General features: G+C 49.0%; 5 protein-coding genes across 5 annotated transcripts; 3 read left to right on the top strand and 2 right to left on the bottom strand.

Annotated features, from left to right (window-relative positions):
* Positions 1-204: 204 nt before the first annotated feature.
* BP5553_03973 (Serine palmitoyltransferas-like protein 2) lies at positions 205-2,244 on the bottom strand (the record flags this gene model as incomplete). Its single annotated transcript, XM_032012596.1, has 1 exon — positions 205-2,244. The coding sequence occupies one exon, from the start codon at positions 2,242-2,244 to the stop codon at positions 205-207; it is 2,040 nt and encodes a 679-aa protein (XP_031872289.1).
* A 2,958-nt stretch (positions 2,245-5,202) lies between these two features.
* BP5553_03972 (FAD protein) lies at positions 5,203-6,675 on the top strand (the record flags this gene model as incomplete). Its single annotated transcript, XM_032012595.1, has 6 exons — positions 5,203-5,248; positions 5,304-5,341; positions 5,389-5,685; positions 5,733-6,018; positions 6,093-6,350; positions 6,434-6,675. The coding sequence occupies 6 exons, from the start codon at positions 5,203-5,205 to the stop codon at positions 6,673-6,675; spliced, it is 1,167 nt and encodes a 388-aa protein (XP_031872288.1).
* A 518-nt stretch (positions 6,676-7,193) lies between these two features.
* On the bottom strand, positions 7,194-9,713 carry BP5553_03971 (uncharacterized protein; the record flags this gene model as incomplete). The annotated part of the gene is made up of 1 exon (XM_032012594.1): positions 7,194-9,713. The coding sequence occupies one exon, from the start codon at positions 9,711-9,713 to the stop codon at positions 7,194-7,196; it is 2,520 nt and encodes an 839-aa protein (XP_031872287.1).
* Positions 9,714-10,585: 872 nt separating this feature from the next.
* Positions 10,586-12,970, top strand: BP5553_03970 ((Trans)glycosidase; the record flags this gene model as incomplete). Its single annotated transcript, XM_032012593.1, has 6 exons — positions 10,586-10,607; positions 10,657-10,974; positions 11,211-11,881; positions 11,974-12,458; positions 12,728-12,877; positions 12,928-12,970. 6 exons carry the CDS (start codon positions 10,586-10,588, stop codon positions 12,968-12,970), a joined length of 1,689 nt encoding a protein of 562 aa, XP_031872286.1.
* Positions 12,971-15,520: 2,550 nt separating this feature from the next.
* Positions 15,521-19,054, top strand: BP5553_03969 (Uncharacterized protein; the record flags this gene model as incomplete). Its single annotated transcript, XM_032012592.1, has 4 exons — positions 15,521-15,636; positions 15,801-16,213; positions 16,269-16,415; positions 16,671-19,054. The coding sequence occupies 4 exons, from the start codon at positions 15,521-15,523 to the stop codon at positions 19,052-19,054; spliced, it is 3,060 nt and encodes a 1,019-aa protein (XP_031872285.1).
* Positions 19,055-19,082: the final 28 nt, after the last annotated feature.

Below are 19,082 nucleotides of genomic sequence, written 5' to 3'. Positions count from 1 at the left end.
GGCCGTGGATTGACCGCTAAGGCCAGGCCTAGTTGTTTGTTCGATAAGTGGACATGGTGCACCTGACTGCACCACAATCCCATAAGCACCCTGAGGAACTACCAGGCCGCCGAGAAGCCGAGCGCTAGACAGGGCTGTCTAGTAACGATCCTGACAAGTTTGACAGCCTTATCAAGGCGCTTGAATCATATGGTGGTGATAAAATCACCGTAGCGGCTGTCTCACATCTTGTACGCCATTCGCGATGACTTCCCGTAACGACCAGCGCGGGGCGTTAACGACCCCTTGAAGGCCGTTTGCTTTTCGCCACTCTGCCTCCATCTCAGGGGTAACACCATCAGGGAGGTGCTCGGCGCCGCCAGCGATGCCGGTGGAGAACTTCAACTGGAGAACATTGCCGATTTCATCACAAGCAGCGAGGACTCGATCCATATCATCCTTGTTGTGAGCGGCGGAGACGCAGAAACGGGCTCGAGAAGAGATCAGTGGTGTAGCAGGATATCCGACAATAACAACGGCGATCTTGCGCCGGAGCATTTCATGGGAGAAGGCAGGCATTTTGGCGGGATTGTATAGTACAAGGGGAATGATCGGCGAGTCGTCATGGCCATATACAATGAATCCTAGCCGCTTCAATCCAAGGCGAAGGTACCGGGAGTTGAACGCAATGCGTTGAAGACGCTCTTCACCTTGCCCTGGGCATAGATCACCAGAGATGATTTTCAGTGCGGTCGCAATCTGTGTGAGGACGGGTGGGGTGGGTGATTCGCCATATAGGGTGTCCGCATTCATCCCCCGTAGCTTGTCAATAATGTGCTTCTCGGCTGCAACATAACCTCCATTGGCGCCAAAGGACTTCGTCAATGTACCCATCAGGATATCGATCTCGGAGGGGTCGATGCCAAAGTAATCGCAAACGCCACGGCCGCGCGGACCCAGGGCGCCAATAGAGTGAGCTTCATCGATAAATAGATTGAACTTATACTGCTTCTTGAGCTTCAGCAGACCCGGCAGGTCGCACATTGTCCCCTCCATGGAATAAAGACCCTCAACCACCACCAAAATCTTCTTCCAGGGCCGGTGCGTACGAGGTTGTCCTTGGGAAATGACCTCCCTTAATTTTTTCTCCAGGTCGGCCATATCATTGTGCTTGAACGAGCTGATCATTGCACCGGAGAGTCGAGCTCCAATGCGGATAGATGCGTGGTTCAGCTCATCCGAGATGATGAGCGAGCCCTTGCCAACCAAAGCAGGGAACGAGGTAGCATTTGTAGAAAAGCCCATAGAAAATACCATCGCCGCTGGCTTACCGACGAATTTTGCGACTCTATCTTCCACCTCTAGGGCCAGGTCGGAGGTACCAGTATCAGCTCGAGGACTAGTGGAACTAATCCCATACTTCTTGATGGACTCCTCCACGGAATCTGCGCAAGGGCCTTCTGATTGGGCAAATCCAAGATAATTGTATGAGCTCATGTTCAGTGTCTCGGTGTAGGTGCCCGTGAATTGGAAATGCTTGTTGAAGTCGTCTGTTTTTCGGTCCATTAAGGTAATATATCTGCCGGGAACTCCTGTGATTGGTCGAGCGAAGCAGTCCTCGATCCTCAGCTTCAACCGCCGCACGTAGAAATTATCGAAGTCGCTATTTAAAGCAGCATAGCCATTGGCTGGTTGGAGATGCCTGTAGTGTTCCGGTTTAAATCGCTTTCCAAAGAAGTCTCTTACGTGACCAAATATGATTAGGATAAGATAACTGATGTATGTTGTCAAGAGGTAATAGTAGGGCGGTTCGTCCATAACTGGTTCGGTAAGCTCTCCGCCCACATGCTTACTGACATATCGATGGTTCTGGCTCCCAAGAGGTCCGAATTGAGCATCGATTTTGGCCTGTCTTTTCGCTTCTGCGACCGATGGCGGCTGGAAGAGAGTGGTTGGGGGTTCATCCATGTTGGCTTCGCCGGCTTTAGCAGTAGACAGGGAGATGGTAGGCAATGACAAGGAGGGCGCGCTGATTTGTGGAGAGGGGTTATTAAGGAGATGCTGTTGTTGGGCTGCTACCGCAGATAACAGTGCCGCTTGCGCAGACTGCTGCTCCTTGCTCTTGGGCGAGGACGAGAAGAATTGGGCGAGTCGGTTGCCTTTCGAGGTGGATGGTCTGCGGTGGGCGGACTTGTCTGCGGAGGGTATGGCAACCGCACTGCTGGTAGAGCTGGCGAACGGATTTCGTGGGAGTCTTTGAGGCATTGTGGTCATGGGCTGGGTCTTCTGTTAGAGCAGAAATATGTAGATTTCTGTTCTAGAGCTAGGACATGGGCGGATGCGCTTGGGTTGTAGATTTTATTATAATGATGTCGTAGATCAGCGAGGCGCAGGTTAGGCGGATGCGGCAGTGCAGTGAGAAGTAGCAAGACCGTGCGCAGAGTCTATAATAAAGCAACCAAAGTCAGCGACGAGCAATCTCGGGTAACAGAAGTGAAAGTATGTTGCGCATCGATCGAGGGTTGCCATGGTTTGCTCGCAACCAAGTTGTTGTAGCTCACGACTTCGGAGGTTGGAGAAAGCTTGAGACAGCGCCGCCAGCTACCGAGTTGGTGCAAGGGACTCGACGCTGACAAGAGGATTGACCAAAACCAGGCATCTTCTTACCAGTCTCAGATATTGACAATTAATCTACCCCCCTCCAGCTATGCTTTTGTCGCGATGAAGGAGTGTCTTCGACGGGGCGTTCTGGTAGTTCGAACGGATAGACCCCCGGCCTTCCGCAGACGGTGCAACTAGAGCGATAACTGTAGACGAAGCGACGCAAAGGAGTGGAAGTTGGACTTTGAGCGCGATACGGAAAGAGAAAGGGGAGGGAACGGGAAGTGAGCAAGAGGAGGAGGAGATATAGGAGGAGGAGGACGGAGAGAATTGCGAGAAGAAGGATGACAAAAGACGAGGAGAATCGGATTCGGGGGGGGGGGGGTGAGATGATGATGGAGCAATTAAATGAAGAAAAGGGAGCTATTGCTGGTTGGTGGTTGGTGGTTGGAAGCGAGCTGCTGCTCGAGTAATGAAAGGTACAATTTGCTCCGTAATGGCCGGTGCATCCGCGTACAATTCGTGGTGCAATTCATTAATAACCTTAAACGGGTAGTGGGCGGACTGCGTAAGGGGCTGGATTTTCCTCGCTTATCGCTGTTTTCGCTCTTTTCGCGTGAAATCACAGGCCGAAAGTAGCCATTATTTCATTATTTCACGCTTTTCATGCTTTTTCCATGGTTTTCATCACCCCTGGCTGACTAAAGGCCTCTGAGTTGCCCCATTTCCGATCACGTGGGTTGACCATCCTGGGCCGTGTTTGTGCATATCGATATCAATATCATTATCATACTCAGTGTCCATGTCCATATCAATGTCAAAATATCGATATCAATCTCAACACCCTCCCATCTACTGTACTTCAGATGACCAGAGAAATACAACACGCAAAAGCCTCCCCTTTAGTATTGTTAATAATATTATTTTGCGGTCTTCAACCCCTTCGCGGTGGCCAGCCAGTCTCACTTGCCACTTGCCGAGGGCGCAATCTTATTAATGAGACTCTCGGACTCCCAGAATCCTGGTGCTCGAGAGCAAACCTGCGAGGACTCCCACAGAGCCACAGATGCGGAGCTCCTCGAATGAGTTATTAATAAGTTCTTTATGGCGCATGTGTGCTCCTGCTTCGAGCCCATCGCCAGCAAAATGGTTATTCCACATGTTCACATCCAACTGCAAAGTTTCTTCCGCCGGACTAGCCGGACAACTCCCAGTGCCGGTCCCGCGGTTCGGTTAGCGTTCATCATTTCATGATCACCCTCGGAGTTTCAAAGGGGGTCCTCATTACTACTTCGTACCCAGTATATATCTCACGGACCCACCGTGGTGGAGGACGCCCCTTGCTGTAGCTTCAAATGCCCCCTTTGGCTGGTGCGATGACAACAAACGGCTGCAAGTTCGGTCCCGAGATCGACCGTTATGTCGACTTTGAGTTGCTGCAAGTTGCAATAACAGGCGAAGACCGTTAGCTGGTCGAGCCAGTCTCCGAAATGGACGCTGTGAGGGGAGCTCCTAGCTATTGGGTCTGTTAATATGTGAGTCTTGCTTGAAGCTGGCGATAAGTTTATGGTATCGCTGATCTCGCATCGGGCGAAAGTACTGCTGGGGGTCGTTGCGGAAAGCCCTACCGATGAGCATAACCCAGGTGAGGGATAGAGCCTCCGTACATTGTGAGTGCTTTCCTCTGCTCTCGACCCTCTTTAAGTCAGTATACACAAGACTTTCCAAGGCGCAGCTCACACGGCCACGACCACTAATGTTGGCAGTAGTGGCGCAGTGGTAAGGAATAGGTCTAGAAACATATATCAGTGCCTTGTGTTTATGTATAGAATATTGTTGTTTCGCCTATTTCACCTTGAAATTGACTGGCTTAGCCAACCTCAGCCACGTTTGTTCAAGCTTTATATTTATTTCTCTGCCAATATTGCAGTAGGCATTGCTACGCTGCCGCGTCACTTGCGCAAATTCCGTCACGGTATTAAATGAAACTGCGGTTGCTACGGTTGGAAAAGTATGTTGTAACGGCCTTAGGCTGGTAGACTAATTTGCTCTATATACTTAAGGTAAGGCAGGTACTTATGGCCGCAGTAGAGATTCCCTTGTCGGTTTCGCAGATAAATAATTATTGCTGCTTCCTACCAACTTATCGACTTGCTAGGACTTGTTGTTTAATGAAGGAAGAGAGCAATGTTAGGCCCACCATGCGCCCTTTAAAGGGTGTAGTGTGATATCATGATAGTGGTGTTGCACAATGATCAATGGTTACACAATTATTCTCATAAACATGCCGAGGGCTTGTATTAAATACCCTAGACACTGCAGTGATACCAGCTCAACCAGTAATTGGGCCCCACGTGGTCTGGTGTGGTATATTCATTGTTTCATAATTAGTGATATTCTATCAACTATCGTGACTTCCCTATGTCTCCAAATGCGAATTGTGTTGAGGATTGATCGGGGGTAGCGACTAATGAAGCTCCCATACATGCCTAATTAACCGAGTGGCCTGGTGGGATTAATACAAGGCATTGGCCCATCGGTTTATCCAGTTTTGATGCGGCAATCCTGACTTTATCACTATTCAATAACTACACTGTTCATTAATGCACCTTGACTTGCAACATGAGTACTAATCCACAATCTCTACGTGTTCTGATCGTTGGGGCTGGTAAGCACCTACTCTAGTCTTTACAGCACGTATAACCTCATCTATGGCCTTTTAGGATCTGCCGGCCTTCTCGTCGCCCAGGTTTTGAAGCAGGTTTGAATGTTGTCCCAATAGTCATCCCCATTGGTTAATGCGTCCAGGCTGGGATTCCATGCACTGTTTTTGAGCAGGACACAAACATTCGCCAGCGGCCTCGAGATTGGAGTTTTGGACTGTATTGGGCTCGGTCTCGTCTCCATGAATGCCTCTCCGAAGATATTTGGCCTCTCCTAAAGACAGTGCAGACATCCCCGAATTATGAACCGGTAGCTGACAGCGTTATGCCAGTTCACAATGGGGAGACAGGGGAGCTGTTGAAGAATCTACCTGCACCATGGAGTGTCCGCCTCAGGAGAAAAAAGTTCATAGAGTTGCTCTCAAATGGTATTGATGTCAAGGTAGGCGACTCTAGTGCTTTAAAACTCTCACAACTAACCAACTGCAGTGGAACAAACGACTCAAATATATTGAGACAGCCGAAGACACTGTCACAGCATTTTTTGAAGATGGCACTAAAGAAACAGGCAATCTACTTGTTGGAGCTGAGGGAGCACATTCTCCCACCCGGGAATTTCTCCTTGGCAAGGAAGAAGCCAGCCTCCTGCCATCACCTGCTGTCGCCAACGTCATTATAACGAAAGTGAGCCGAGACGCCTCGATGGCTTTGCGAGCACTTCACCCAAAAAACTCCATCGCAGTTCATCCTAATGGAACCTTCGTTTGGCAGAGTAGTAAGTTAGCACCATCTTGCCATCTTCAAATCTGCAGGCTAACAAATCTATTGTCCACGATTGCTCGGAGCCAGACCCAGCTAACTGGACCTGGATGTTAATGCAAACCTGGCTATCTGACGAGCCCACTGGCCTGAAAGGCGACAATATCTTACCAGCGATATGTGAGCGTGGTAAATGCTTTAGCTATCCGTTCAACGAAGCGTTTGCGACCATCCCAGAGGGGACACTGGTATGGCATAGTAGACTGTCCTATTGGCCAACCAAGCCATGGGATAACAGAGGTGGACTTGTGACGTTAGCGGGCGATGCTGCACATCCGATGACTTTCCGTAAATCCTGTCTCGCTTTCCCAATTTAAAAGGAGACCCCCTCTTTTAAATTTGCTCTAGCTAACAGGACGTCTGGTGACCAGATCGTGGCCAGGGCCTCAACAATGCTATCACTGACGCGGCCGATTTGCTTGTTCATCTCCGCGAGATGAAAGAGCATACACCAGCAGAACTCGCCGCTGCAGTAAACAAATATGAGAGGGAGCTATGGCCAAGAGGGAATAAGGAAGTTATCGTTAACAATGAGAATACGATGGCGATTCATGATTGGACGGCAATGAGGGAAGCGCCGATATTTACGAGTGGGATGGCGAGAAGGACATAGGGGATATCTCTTAAACAAGTTGTGCCCAAAGTACAGTACTTTAACGAGCAGTTACCACTATTAGTACTATGCATAAAGATATTAACAGTTAAAGATGAGAGATAGGTTGCAGAGGAGGTGTCATTTATAGATATAAGAGTGTAGGTTTATTGCTACTGTTATATCTCATCAATTCCGAAGATTCATTAACAAGGTATGATTCGGTTTCATTAACTACAGTCCCACTCCGTAATAAACATTCCAATCGCTCATCCAAGTGTCCGGAAAAGAACACAAAAAACCACGCTTCGCTCGCTCAAGTTTCAAATTGATATCTTCAAATAGGGGACATTGACCGGACACCTTTCAATATATCATTTCCTTTTCTCATTAAAATTTGCCGAACAGTTTCTCCAATTGCAAAGTTCGCTGCTTCTCGGCCCCTCTGCGCTACCTCAAGGTCTAACGAGGCGGTCTAGGAGGCGGTCCAGGGTTGTGGCTGCCGAGATAGATGTGTTTCTATTGGCTATTTGGAGGAATTAAGTCGAAGAATCAACTTCTATCTCAACAACAGGTGGCTCGTAGTTGTCTTCCCTCGAGTCTACTGGAATATTATTCTCAACATCCTTGGCGAGCTTATGAACCTCGTCAGATGTATCATCTTTATGCTCGGTATCAACTTTCAACGGCTCGTCTTGCTGCACCGCTTCAGGTACTTTCTGCAGGATTTCCTCGCCTTCCGGAGCGATATCTACCGGCCTTTCCATTTGCACCTGCGCAACCTGGGTCGGCATCTGCTCTGCCATTTCAGTAGTCGATGCCGATAATAAAGATTCTGTTACCGCATCTAAGACTTCCAACGGGGCCATTGTTGCGACATTAGCGACACTAATATTTTCCACTGCGCCAGGAGCAGCATGTCGTGCGGTGTTTGGAAGAATGTCAGGCACAGCGGTGGACACAATCGGAATCATTAATTCGGTTTCAACGACCATCCTCGGTCTAATCGCAAGTATCAGCACCAGAAGGCTGAGTACAAGAATGGCTACGTTCTTCCGATCTCTCATTGCAACTTTGAATGCAGCGAGCAATAGATCAGCTAGCGAGTCTTCGTTGATCCTGGCTCTGGATTTGCCTTGTCGCGAGGACTGGGGTCGTTCCATGGGAGAAGGTTCACTCCCGTACACCTCTCGCATTCTTTCCTCTGCCAACATATTTATCATCTCATGGTCCTCATCGATCTTTCTTTGATGATCAACATGCTCCTGGTGCTCGCTTTCTCTATCGAAAGGTTGCCGAAATAGGTTATCGTCCTGAGGATGCCGTTCCAGTAGGTCACTCGGTTGATGATCTTGCTCGTGTTCGTCTTCCATGTGCTCATGGACATGGTGTATGTCGATGTCCTCATCCACAAATCCATCATCATTCTCCTCTTCAACTGGAGGCTCGCGCTGTGCTTTGGATAGCTTCTCTAATTCAATGTGTTCATCAGGCTCAACCCACGGCCCAATTTCTACATCGACTCTTTCCATCTCCCTCCAAGCCGCGGCCCACGCACCAGCATGCATCAATCCATTACTTGCATAAATCTTAACCCTGAACCTCTTCCTTCCCCTCTCCTCTCCGTTCTCGAGTCTAACCCCTCGTTGGCAGATGTCACACCATTTTCTTTGCTCTCCATTCTTCCTCCGATAATCACTACCTTCGTCGTCTGAGGATGGAGTTTCGGTTTCTAATGGGCCCATGTAGTGACCACACTTCAATATCAATGCTCTGGGACGAACAGGCAGCTCGAGAGCTTCAAGGAGGCGTTCTTCAAGAACCTCATACGAGTCTTGTGGATGTGGAAGCAAGACACCGCGCTCGAGGACCGTATCTCCTAGCTTTGCTTGGAGCAGCCTCCAACTGTCTTTCAGATTGTCCAAGCTTGATGGAAGATCCGGAGATGACAGAAGGTGTGAATATGACCATTGGAGCGGAAGCACTGTGACGTGCAGCAGGACGAGCGGATTTTCTTTTTTGGCCTTAAACCGAGTGGGAGTTCTGTTCTTGGATGTGTGAGAGATTGGCGTTGCAGTTCGGGACACGGTTGGGAGGTAACGCTTCACTGATCTAGGAGAAGAGAAGATGGATGGGGTTGGAGAGGACATCTGCATCGCCCGAACCGATGATGGTGTCCGGAAAGGAGGTCGAGAGTGGACTTTGCTTGGCGTCTGAAACCCGGAATCTGGTATCGGATGCATATACGACCCTCCGCTGGGGATGCGAGAAATGGCATCGTCCTCCTGGCTGCTAGCTGCTTCCTCCCCAACCGTTGGAGATGTAAGTGCTTTTTGGCTGTACATTTCCTCCGGGTTGGAAAGGTCCTGGAATGAATTCAGGCTGCTCCGTGCACTGTGACCAGAGTCCCGACTGAAGACATCGTCATCGATATCTCCATCATGCTGAGAACTGGAATCACCGCCTTGGTCATGGTCTAGAAGAAGCTCGTTGTCGGGTTCGTATTTTGCCACCGTACCCTGACTAGTATCCAGCGCATTAATACATGCCTCCTCAGGCTCAGCCACTGCTTCTGAACTAGTTTCAGCTCGCTCATGTTCGAAATGCTGTTCATTCTCTGATTCACATATAGCTTGTGCATTCTCCATGCCCTTCCCTGCCTTTGAGTGATGATCGTTGTCGGATTCATATGTCAATTCTGTGTCCTCGTAGGTCAACTCCGTGCCATCGTATGTGATCTCGGTGCCTTCGTAGGTTATTTCAGTGTCTCCGTAGGTCATCTCGGTCCCTTCTGGCGCATAGCTTTCATCCGTTTGCATGCTCAACACCGAGTCTTCATTTCCACCATAAGAGTCTTGCTCAATGCTAGCCACTACAGCACGAGCTGCGGCCTGGATTTGGGCTTCGATACGGTCTAGTTGGCGATCCCGTGCTTCTTGTGCTCCTTCGGAGTCATCATAACCGTTGTGCTCATCCGCAGGCTCGTCGCCTTGATGTTCGTCTTTTGAATCGGAATTTTGATGAACGGTCTGGTCCGATGGAACTCGCTCGGGTGACATTTCGAGGTCTGTGGAGTCCGTTAAGCAGGAAGGATCAACGTGAATTGTAAAATCTTCTCGTTGAGTGTGGTTTTTCATAGCTTGGACGAGGTGGTACTTTTAGGTCAAACGATGTAAATAATGACGCGGCGTGCGGTTCATGCAGCAACCCGTTTGTTGTGCCACTGCAGGGTATATCTTGCGGTTGGATGCCTATAGGAGGGAAAAGTAAATGCTGTGTTGATATAACTAGATCAATTAATGCTGTACAAAACTTGTAACTTCATGACACGTGTGGTTGACTTTAATTCGACATTGAATGTCCAATGGAGGGTTTCCTGGCTTCATGTTCCTTGTTGACATTGGCTGCCACGGCAACCACGAGATTAATTTCGCCACGAACATGACCACGACCCGTCACACACTCACTCGAAAATGCCCTGGAAAGGCACCGCATGTCGAGGCCACAGGCGCATCGATAATAATGACAACTGGAAGAGTTTCCAAAATTTACCATCTAGCACCGTCGCTTGACAGAACGGACAAGGTCTCTTGGAATGCATGATTGAATGGCAGGAGCTTTGGCAGTGTGCCTTGGAAGTACCCAAGTCGTCTAATGACGCAATCCCGGCCTGATACCTTCGTCGAAGTACCGGGTATTTCAACTGAAGCAACAATGTTGTCTGAATCTGGTCAAGGCCTTACAGTCATTGTGGGGTTTCCACTTAGACTAGCAGCCTAACACAAGTAGGTATGAATAGAGTAGGTGGCCAAATCTCTCTTTTTCTTCTTCTTCTTCTTTCCTTCACCGCGGAATTTTGGAATCACTTAGGGGACATTACCTATATACAACCCACACCGCTTCTCTAGTAATCGGACGTCTCACGGACAACATGGACAAGATGGGAGATCCAAGTAAGCCCTCTCAGGATATATTGTCTGAGCAACGGCACTGACCTTCTAGAGGAGCAGGAGCCTACTCCGGAGAACATGACGATGTTGCAGGCCTTCGAATGGTATGTTCCGGACGACCAAAAGCATTGGAAACGCCTAGCTAGCCAGGTACCGCACCTCAAAGCCACAGGTGTTGACAACATGTGGATCCCTCCGGGATGTAAAGCATCATCCCCATCGGGGAATGGCTACGATATCTACGACCTTTATGATCTAGGCGAATTTGACCAAAAAGGATCGAAGGCCACAAAGTGGGGATCAAAAGCCGAACTTTTGGAATTAGTACACCGCTGCAATGAAACTGGTATCGGGGTCTATTGGGATGCAGGTAAGTCTACAAGCTAACATATTAATTACAATATAATGCTATTTAAGAGCTCCCAATTGGGTGATTTAAACCATTCCAAGTGGAAAGCAAAATACTCATTATTTTGGTGGTCTGAATGCGCCATATGATCGCTATGTTGGGCGACTTAAGACCTCGGTCTTCAAAGCTCCTCAAATAGACCCCTGAGATGGGTGATTACGGGGCTTCGAATTAGACCTAGCTTATTTGTTGCCCAGTTCTGAACCACAAAGCTGCCGCGGACCACAAAGAGAAATGCGAGGCGCAAGAAGTCGACCCAGAGGATCGTACCAAGAACATCTCCGACCCTTATAAAATTGAGGCCTGGGTGGGGTTCGACTTTCCTGGCCGAGGCGAGCAGTATTCTTCACAGAAATACCACTGGTATCACTTTTCAGGCACAGACTATAATGCCGCGAACAAGAAAACCGCCATCTACAAGATCCTGGGGGATAAGACGAAAGGTTGGGCCGATGGTGACGATGTCGATCAGGAAAAGGGCAACTATGATTACCTTATGTTCGCTGATTTGGACTATAGCCATCCAGAAGTGGTCAAGGACGTCCTAAATTGGGGCCTGTGGTTAAACAAGCAGGTAAAATTGAAGGGCATGAGATTTGATGCCGTGAAACATTTCAGCGAGGACTTTCTTCGACAGTTCATCACTAAAATGGACGAGATTCATGGCGATGGGTGGTTCTTTGTAGGCGAGTTCTGGAAGGATAGTCTGGATGACATGACCCGCTACCTTGACCAGATGGGCAAGAAGTTCAGCCTTTTCGATGCTCCTCTTGTCAACAGGTTTAGTCAGTTGAGCAAGACGGAAAATGCAGACTTGAGAACCGTATTTGACGATACATTGGTCAAGATTGCACCTATCAACGCTGTGGTGAGTGGATTTATTTTCAATTATGTTATTGTGTAACGGGCTCTTGATGGTAATGAGATGTCCAGACTCTGGTCATGAACCATGATACCCAGCCGTACCAGGCTCTCGAAGCTCCAATTGAGGGGTTCTTCAAGCCTCTAGCCTACGCACTTATATTGCTTCGTTTCGACGGCTATCCCTGTCTCTTTTATGGCGATCTCTATGGCATTAAAGGAGAGCACCCCTTTCCACCATCTTGTGGTGGAAAGCTCCCTGATTTGGCCCTCGCCCGCAAGCTCTATTCGTATGGCGTCCAACAGGATTACTTCGACTACCCGACTTGCATTGGGTGGGTAAGATACGGCACATGGGACCGCAGGTGGGGATGTGCCGTTGTGATGTCAAATGCCGGACCCGGAGAGAAGCGAATGCACGTTGGTGAAATTCATGCTGGGGAGGTCTGGACTGATGTACTGGGATGGGAACAGGGTGAAGTGACTATCGAGAAGGATGGATACGGTACTTTTATGTGTCCCGGCACAAGCGTTGCTGTTTGGGTAAACAAGTTTGCCGAAGGGAGAGACCGATTTGGGAAATTGTATGTGGCATTTCCCCTCTTTTAGCTGGTTCTGTGTCTATGCTGACTTCAATAGCGACTCCGACATATACAAATCTTGAAGAGGAAGGATACAATAGAATAGATAGAAGGATTTGGGTGTATTTCGGAGGGAACAAGTCCGTAGATTTCTAGAATAGTAGCAGCTACCCCGCTGTGCCCCGAGCTCAGCCTACCTAGGTAATCGATTGATGGAAGGCCGTATTCGCCTCATTGTGCGCGTTCTAGACTGATACTGATCTATCCTGAAGCAATTATTCTAGCTACGGCGCTGGTCTACTTCTTGCGGTCTCCAAACGACCCAGATCTGAATCGCTCTACCCAAGTAGCAGTCCACACGCTTCTCATTACACTCCGATCGATTTGATCAGATGCGGAAAAGTAGCACGAGACGAGAATAGGTATGGAACCTTTGAAATTACCAAGACCGTGGATGCAGTTTGTGTCGTAGGATCGAGTCTGGTGATGTTGATGTTCTTGGGCCTCCTGCGTAACCCAAGAGGAGGAAGTGTTCAGGTGACAGGATGGTTAGGTGAGGAAACCCCCGTATTGATAACTAGCTACCCTTGTTTCTGGACACCAATGGTATATAGAGGAAGTGCTATAAGTGCGGGGTCTTATACGTACCACACTTCCGATACTCCCAATATTGACCGTGGGAGCTTGGGCGAGCTGCTAAGAGCCAAGCCCAGGCTGATGAAAGCCTCGATGGATTCATGAATGAAGTGAAGATATGAGCATTGGGAGTTGTTGCCGGGTGCTCTAATATACTGCTAGGCTCCGAGAAAGACAACCCTGTAGAAGTTATGAGGCTACGGAATGTGTGTTCAAAATCTAGATAGCATATCATACAGTTGGAGATAATAGGTTCTCATGGCTACTCGTGAATTAATAGGAAACGTTACAAGAGCCTGTATATCTTGAGCAATAAGTACTATAGCACCTCAGCCTTCTTCGCCCATCACGAGCAACAACATACAAAGATGTCACCCTGATAATGAACTGGCGGTACCTGAAGTAAGTAGATTATTTCAGGTCTCCTTTTGATTTCGGCAAGATCTAGTGGCGTCTTCCCTTTAGGGTCTTTGATACTTCGATCAGCGCCATTTTCCAATAGGAAAGTTACAATAGTAGCCCTTCCAAGATCTGCCGCTTTATACAGAGGTGTACCAAGTCCAAATAGCCAACGCTCCCCATAGGAAGACTCGTGATTCTAATATTTTACCTCATTGATTGGTGCGCCCAAAGCAAGAAGGAACCTCAACACGTCAAAAACACCTGGGGTTTCGCGCATCACACCATAATGAAGGAGTTGCCCCCGATCAATGTCTCCACCACGCTCAAAACGCAATCTAATGACAGATAGCGGGGCACGGTGAACAGCTATCGAGAGTGGAGTAAGATCCGATGCGCACATTTTATTAGGGTCGGCGCCGTGATCTAGATACCATGTCGTGAGAGTTATGTCTCCAATGACAGGTCTGATATGAGTTAGAATTTCCCTTTACATGAGAACTTGGACATCTACCCAAGTGGGGGGAGGTCTCGTTCTGCTCAGCGGCTCATTAATATCCCATGCATGATCTAGGAATATTTGGAAGATGGTCGCCGATTTCACGTCGGTCGCTTCCCAGATTGGCAGGCAGTCTGGAGGAAACCCCCTCTAGACAGCAAATATGTAAGGACCTCAGGATAGTTGTTTGTCACGGCTGAGGAGAGAGCAGGCCAAAACCAACGTAGGTCAATCAGAGCCGCTCCAGGATCTGGGACCTGGTGTGCGATATATTGTGAAAGTATTCTCTGGGCTTCGTTGAGATGTCCAACTGCACTGGCGTTGGTTACGAATTCGACTTCGTCGGGCGGCTCGTACATTTTTTTCTACCATTGCTGAGACTAAGAGAAGGGCCGGACATTGAGAATGCAGCGTACCTAGGTAGTCATTTGCACCGTGGAATAGGACGTGCTTGAAGATGTCCGTACAATAATAGCTAATTATCAAAGGTTTAATAAGACCAGTCAGTGCTTCCCAACCGGCCCTTGGCCACGTGGCATGCAGTCCCCACTATGTAAGATAATCTCTATCATATCTCCAGTTTATTAGTGGGACGCAGTGATACGCCAACTCGTACGAATCCAGGTTTATATCCCTTGCCATAGAATAACCAAACTTGAGAAGAATAACTGCAAAAGTTTGCCGATAGCGATCTGCTGGGCTATATATGACTCGCTAGAAAAGACGGAGGCTCCAGATGCGGCTTCTACTACTGCTCTCCGGAAACGGAGCCAAGACCGGCCGCCGCATATCATTTCGGGACTCTAGCTTGTGAATCCTCTATTATTATCGAGCAGTTCAACGTTACGCTTGCAACGCTTGTAGAACCAAAGTAAGCATGCGGAGGGAAGACGGAGGAGAGGGAAACCTGGGGTTGGTGCTGAAGCGAGGACGTGAAACGTGGGGAACGAAGGGAAAATCATCGCGCAGGCTCACAACCTGGCATTGATAATGATACCTCGGGAAAGATCCGCGGTGTTCCAGACGAAGAGGATCTCCACCAGCTCGTCCCTCTCCCATGCTCCATGCTCCATGCCAGCAGAGCGCAACATTTATTTACATCCATTGTCGCCGCGTTGCCAGCCAGGCGCAACGAGAAAGAAGGTCGCATTCGGTACTGAAGGGGCCAAGCTACTAAGACACTGGTAGTTCGCCACGGCCACGGCCACAGCCACCCCGCAAAGTCTTTCATCCTCGCCGAGTACGAAGTCCTCGACTCGAGCATTGCACTGTAACCAGAACTAGAACTAGAACTAGCTCTAGACCCTGACCTCCAAATCGCCTCTGCTGCCGCTGCCCCGCTGCCTACTCGTACCGCGCAAGCTCTGCGCGTCTAGCACGTCCATGGTGCTCGGAGTCCTGTTCTCGAACTATCCTGCTATCTTTGCCTCTACTCGTACCCCATCCCAATGAGTGGTGCCCGGGCCCGCCATTTAAAGCTATGGGCATGCGATAATCCCTCGAATAACTGCTTAACGGAGCACACGCCGCGATGAGTTCGACAATAAGTAGCGCAACGGCTGCGACTGTACCTCCCACCCCGAAGCAGATCCGGTTTGTTAACAACGAGGGCCAGCCACCTGCAAAACGGAGAAGAATCAATGCTGCGTACGTTCCGTTGTTCCCGTATATATTTTTAGGCTGTTGAAGATGTTTGGATGATCGCCTCTGGTCGCTCCCGGCTTCCGGCTGGTTGAAATGGACGACGCCCTTGGGAGGATGGTTCTTGGTATTTAGGAAATTTTACTGACTAGATGTGTCTGGGGATATAGTTGTCGAACATGCCGGAAGCGAAAGACAAGATGCGATGGCAAGCGGCCACTCTGCTCAACATGTACGGAGAATGGCCATGAGTGCTTAGGATATGCGGAGATAGGGGAGGCCCATATCAGCAAGAAGGAACACAAGGACTCGGATTCGATGAGGAACGGGGAGGAAGATCCTGAAGTCGAGGACGAGGACAAGGCTGGCCATTCTACCTCATCCCCGGAAAACGAACGGCGTAGCATGACACACGGCAGTCCTGACCTTCGCCGCATCAACTCGAATCCTCAATCATATCTTGATGCTCGACGCAGTCCGCACGAGGGTATCAGGAACATGCTGGAGAAAGGATCCGCTATGAATTTTGGCAATGACTATAGGGAATCGGCAGTGTACTCTGAAGAAGGATCAACTCCGATGGGTATGTTCATCATAGTCGCCGTGTCAGCAATTTTTATGAACTAATTGTTTTAAAGACCTGCCGCGGCCGCCGCGCACCGATAACCACCGAGTCCCATACTTCCGTTATTTTGGACCTACAGCTATAGTTCCGGGGTTCAAGCAAATGGTTGTATCGGTTCGAGAACATCGCCGTAGCACAGGCGCTGGGTCTGCTGTAGCAAGTAAGTCGATAGCTCCTGTTTAATGCCCGATTATAGGAACATAAAGCAGCACAATCCAAATTAAAGGGTCCATGGACTTTTTGTTCCGGGAATGACGAGGAAGTTACTGGCCTCAACGAATTCATTCTTCCAAAACTCAAGTGATTTTGAACCCTTTTTGCTTTCAGTACTTCGAGATCGCTCTTTCTGTCGGGCAATCTCCTGTTTCTCTATCTCGTTGTGTGGCTCCTTCGAACGGAAGCTAATACCTGCAAGTGTCCCCTGGAGCTGCTAGTTACGGTGGGGGAAGCGGATCTGGGCATGGAGGCGCGTCTTCACTTGCGGGAAGTGAGACAAGGCACTCTGTTGATATGCCTATATATGACCGAGATGACCCGTTACCTGTTAACCGGCTGATCATTCACCTTGTCGAGACATTCTTTACGCATTTGGGATGCAACTATCCGTTTCTACGGCGGCGGCCCTTCATACAATGTGTTGAAGACCGGTCTGCCGAGGCGATTCTGGTGGATGCGGTTTGCGCTCTAGGTGCGCGTTTTTCCGACCATCCTTTGCTAATCGGTTCTCATGATCCATCGTACCCAAAATCCGACTATGGAAATGTATTCGCTCAACGAGCAAAAGCTGCTGTGGTGGACCAATTCCCATGCCCCACAGTTGCAGCAACCCAAGCTTGTCTATTGCTTGCCTACGAAAGCTTCGGGGCTAACCAAGACAGCGCGCTATGGATGTACCTGGGATGTGCAATCCGTATGGCCGTGGACCTTGGCTTACAGAAGCTTGATGGCGTCAAACATCAAGGCGAAAAAGACCCGCGAAGTTATAGCCAGAGCAACGACAGCGGGCCGTCTGAACCTACCTCCATAAGTGCCCAGGAAAAGAAAGAGGTGGAACAAGAACGCATCGATACGCTCTGGGCCGTATTTATGTTAGACAGGGTTATTTCCTCCGGTACTGGTCGGCCAGCAACACTGAGAGACGAAGACTTTGAACTTGCATTCCCCGCCGTTACAAACAACAGTGAGAGCGACTGGCCGAACCCCTTTCCAACACTGATACAAATTATACACTTATATGGCCGGGTGTCCGATTTGCTGAATAACATTAGAAACGTCCAAGATGTTACTCCAAAGAAGATTGAAGGTCTTGCTGGGATGGAGAAAGACCTCACCGAGATTTACCAACGGCTTGATCAAAGATTGACTTTCAATGCGCCGAATTTCCAGCATTACGTCAAGTCAGGGGAAGGCACCAATTTCATCCTTTTGCACTTCTGGTTCCATACGCTCATCATGCTACTTCATCAGCCAACATTAATGCACTCATTCGAAGGACAGATTTTGCAATTATTGCCCAACAGCCGCGAACTCAGCATGTCATCAGCTAAGACAATTGCGGATATTCTTGCATTTGCAGAGCTTATTGATCCTAGAAGCTTCATCGGCAATCCATTTACAAGCCAGCCCATGTATATCGCGGCATGTGCGTTCCTGATGGAGTCAGCAGTGCATAGTTCGCAGCCTACATCGCGAGAGATTAGCCCTCCAGGTCATGTTTTGAAAAAAATGATATCAAAAGACTTAAAAGGGGACCGAACTGATGCGAAAGAGCAAAAGAAGCATTCTTTGTTGGCGTCCGCTGCCAACCAAAACTATCAACGGTGTTATAAAGCGCTGCAACAGCTAGAAGTTTACTGGGCTGGGACGAGATATATTTTGGTAGCGCTCGACCAAAAAGCCAAAGGAATCTGGGACCCGGAGACGTTCACCGAGCAAGAATACGAGTCTACCAAAGTCAAGCACGATATGATTCCAAATTGGCAGACTAAGCTGTCATTGGCCGCACCATCCCCTGCCCAACTTGCCGATCTACTCCCACCGCGAATAGAGCAGGCACAAGGCTCACCTCAAATTAGCCATACTCAAGCCATCGGATGGTCGTTGACTGGGACGACCAACTCTCCTAGTTCAAATTTAACCTTCATGTACCCAAGCATGAACGGTGAACAAAGCCAGCCTTCACAGCCCCGTCCGGCTCCGCCGTCCCAGCCCGCAGCTGGAAATATGATATATGATCCTATTCGCCAAAGCCTGCCCGAAGCAACTGCTGCTCCTACCACCACCGTTACTTATCCTCCACGGTATCAATCGTATAGTACACAGGCACGTCAAAATATGCCACCACCGGCACCAAGATTTCCGTCGGTCGCTTCTGACGGGACAACGACGTCAGATGCTGAAATGCTACTTGGATTACAGAACTCTGCGTATGCTAGCCCACATACGCCTAGCTCCCACTATCCCTATGATCCAACACAGAATGTTACATCACCGACCAGCACCCGCCATGATCCAGTCACTACCCCTTACGACTTTTCACAAAATAATGACGGCATGTTCGGCATGCATGGTGATATGGGCCTTGGGGGCATGGGTGACGTGATGATGGAAAGTCAAGATATTGACATGTCTGCGCTCGGCGGAGACATGATGCCATGGCTCGAATATCTGCCTCAAGATGTTCTAAATTTCTTCGACAGTGGAAACAATGCCCCCATAACTGGACCTGGGCCCTTGAATGAAAATATGGATATAGGCACCATAACGACGGTCGAGGCCAAGTTCGAATCTATTGATTAATGATTTCTAGTTTTATACCAATCATGAT

This window comes from Venustampulla echinocandica, assembly GCF_003357145.1.
Source record: "Venustampulla echinocandica strain BP 5553 chromosome Unknown scaffold_1, whole genome shotgun sequence".
Classification (NCBI taxonomy): domain Eukaryota; kingdom Fungi; phylum Ascomycota; class Leotiomycetes; order Helotiales; family Pleuroascaceae; genus Venustampulla; species Venustampulla echinocandica.
The sequence above is the reverse complement of the archived record's forward strand: the minus strand, read 5'-3'. Positions and strand labels throughout refer to the sequence as shown.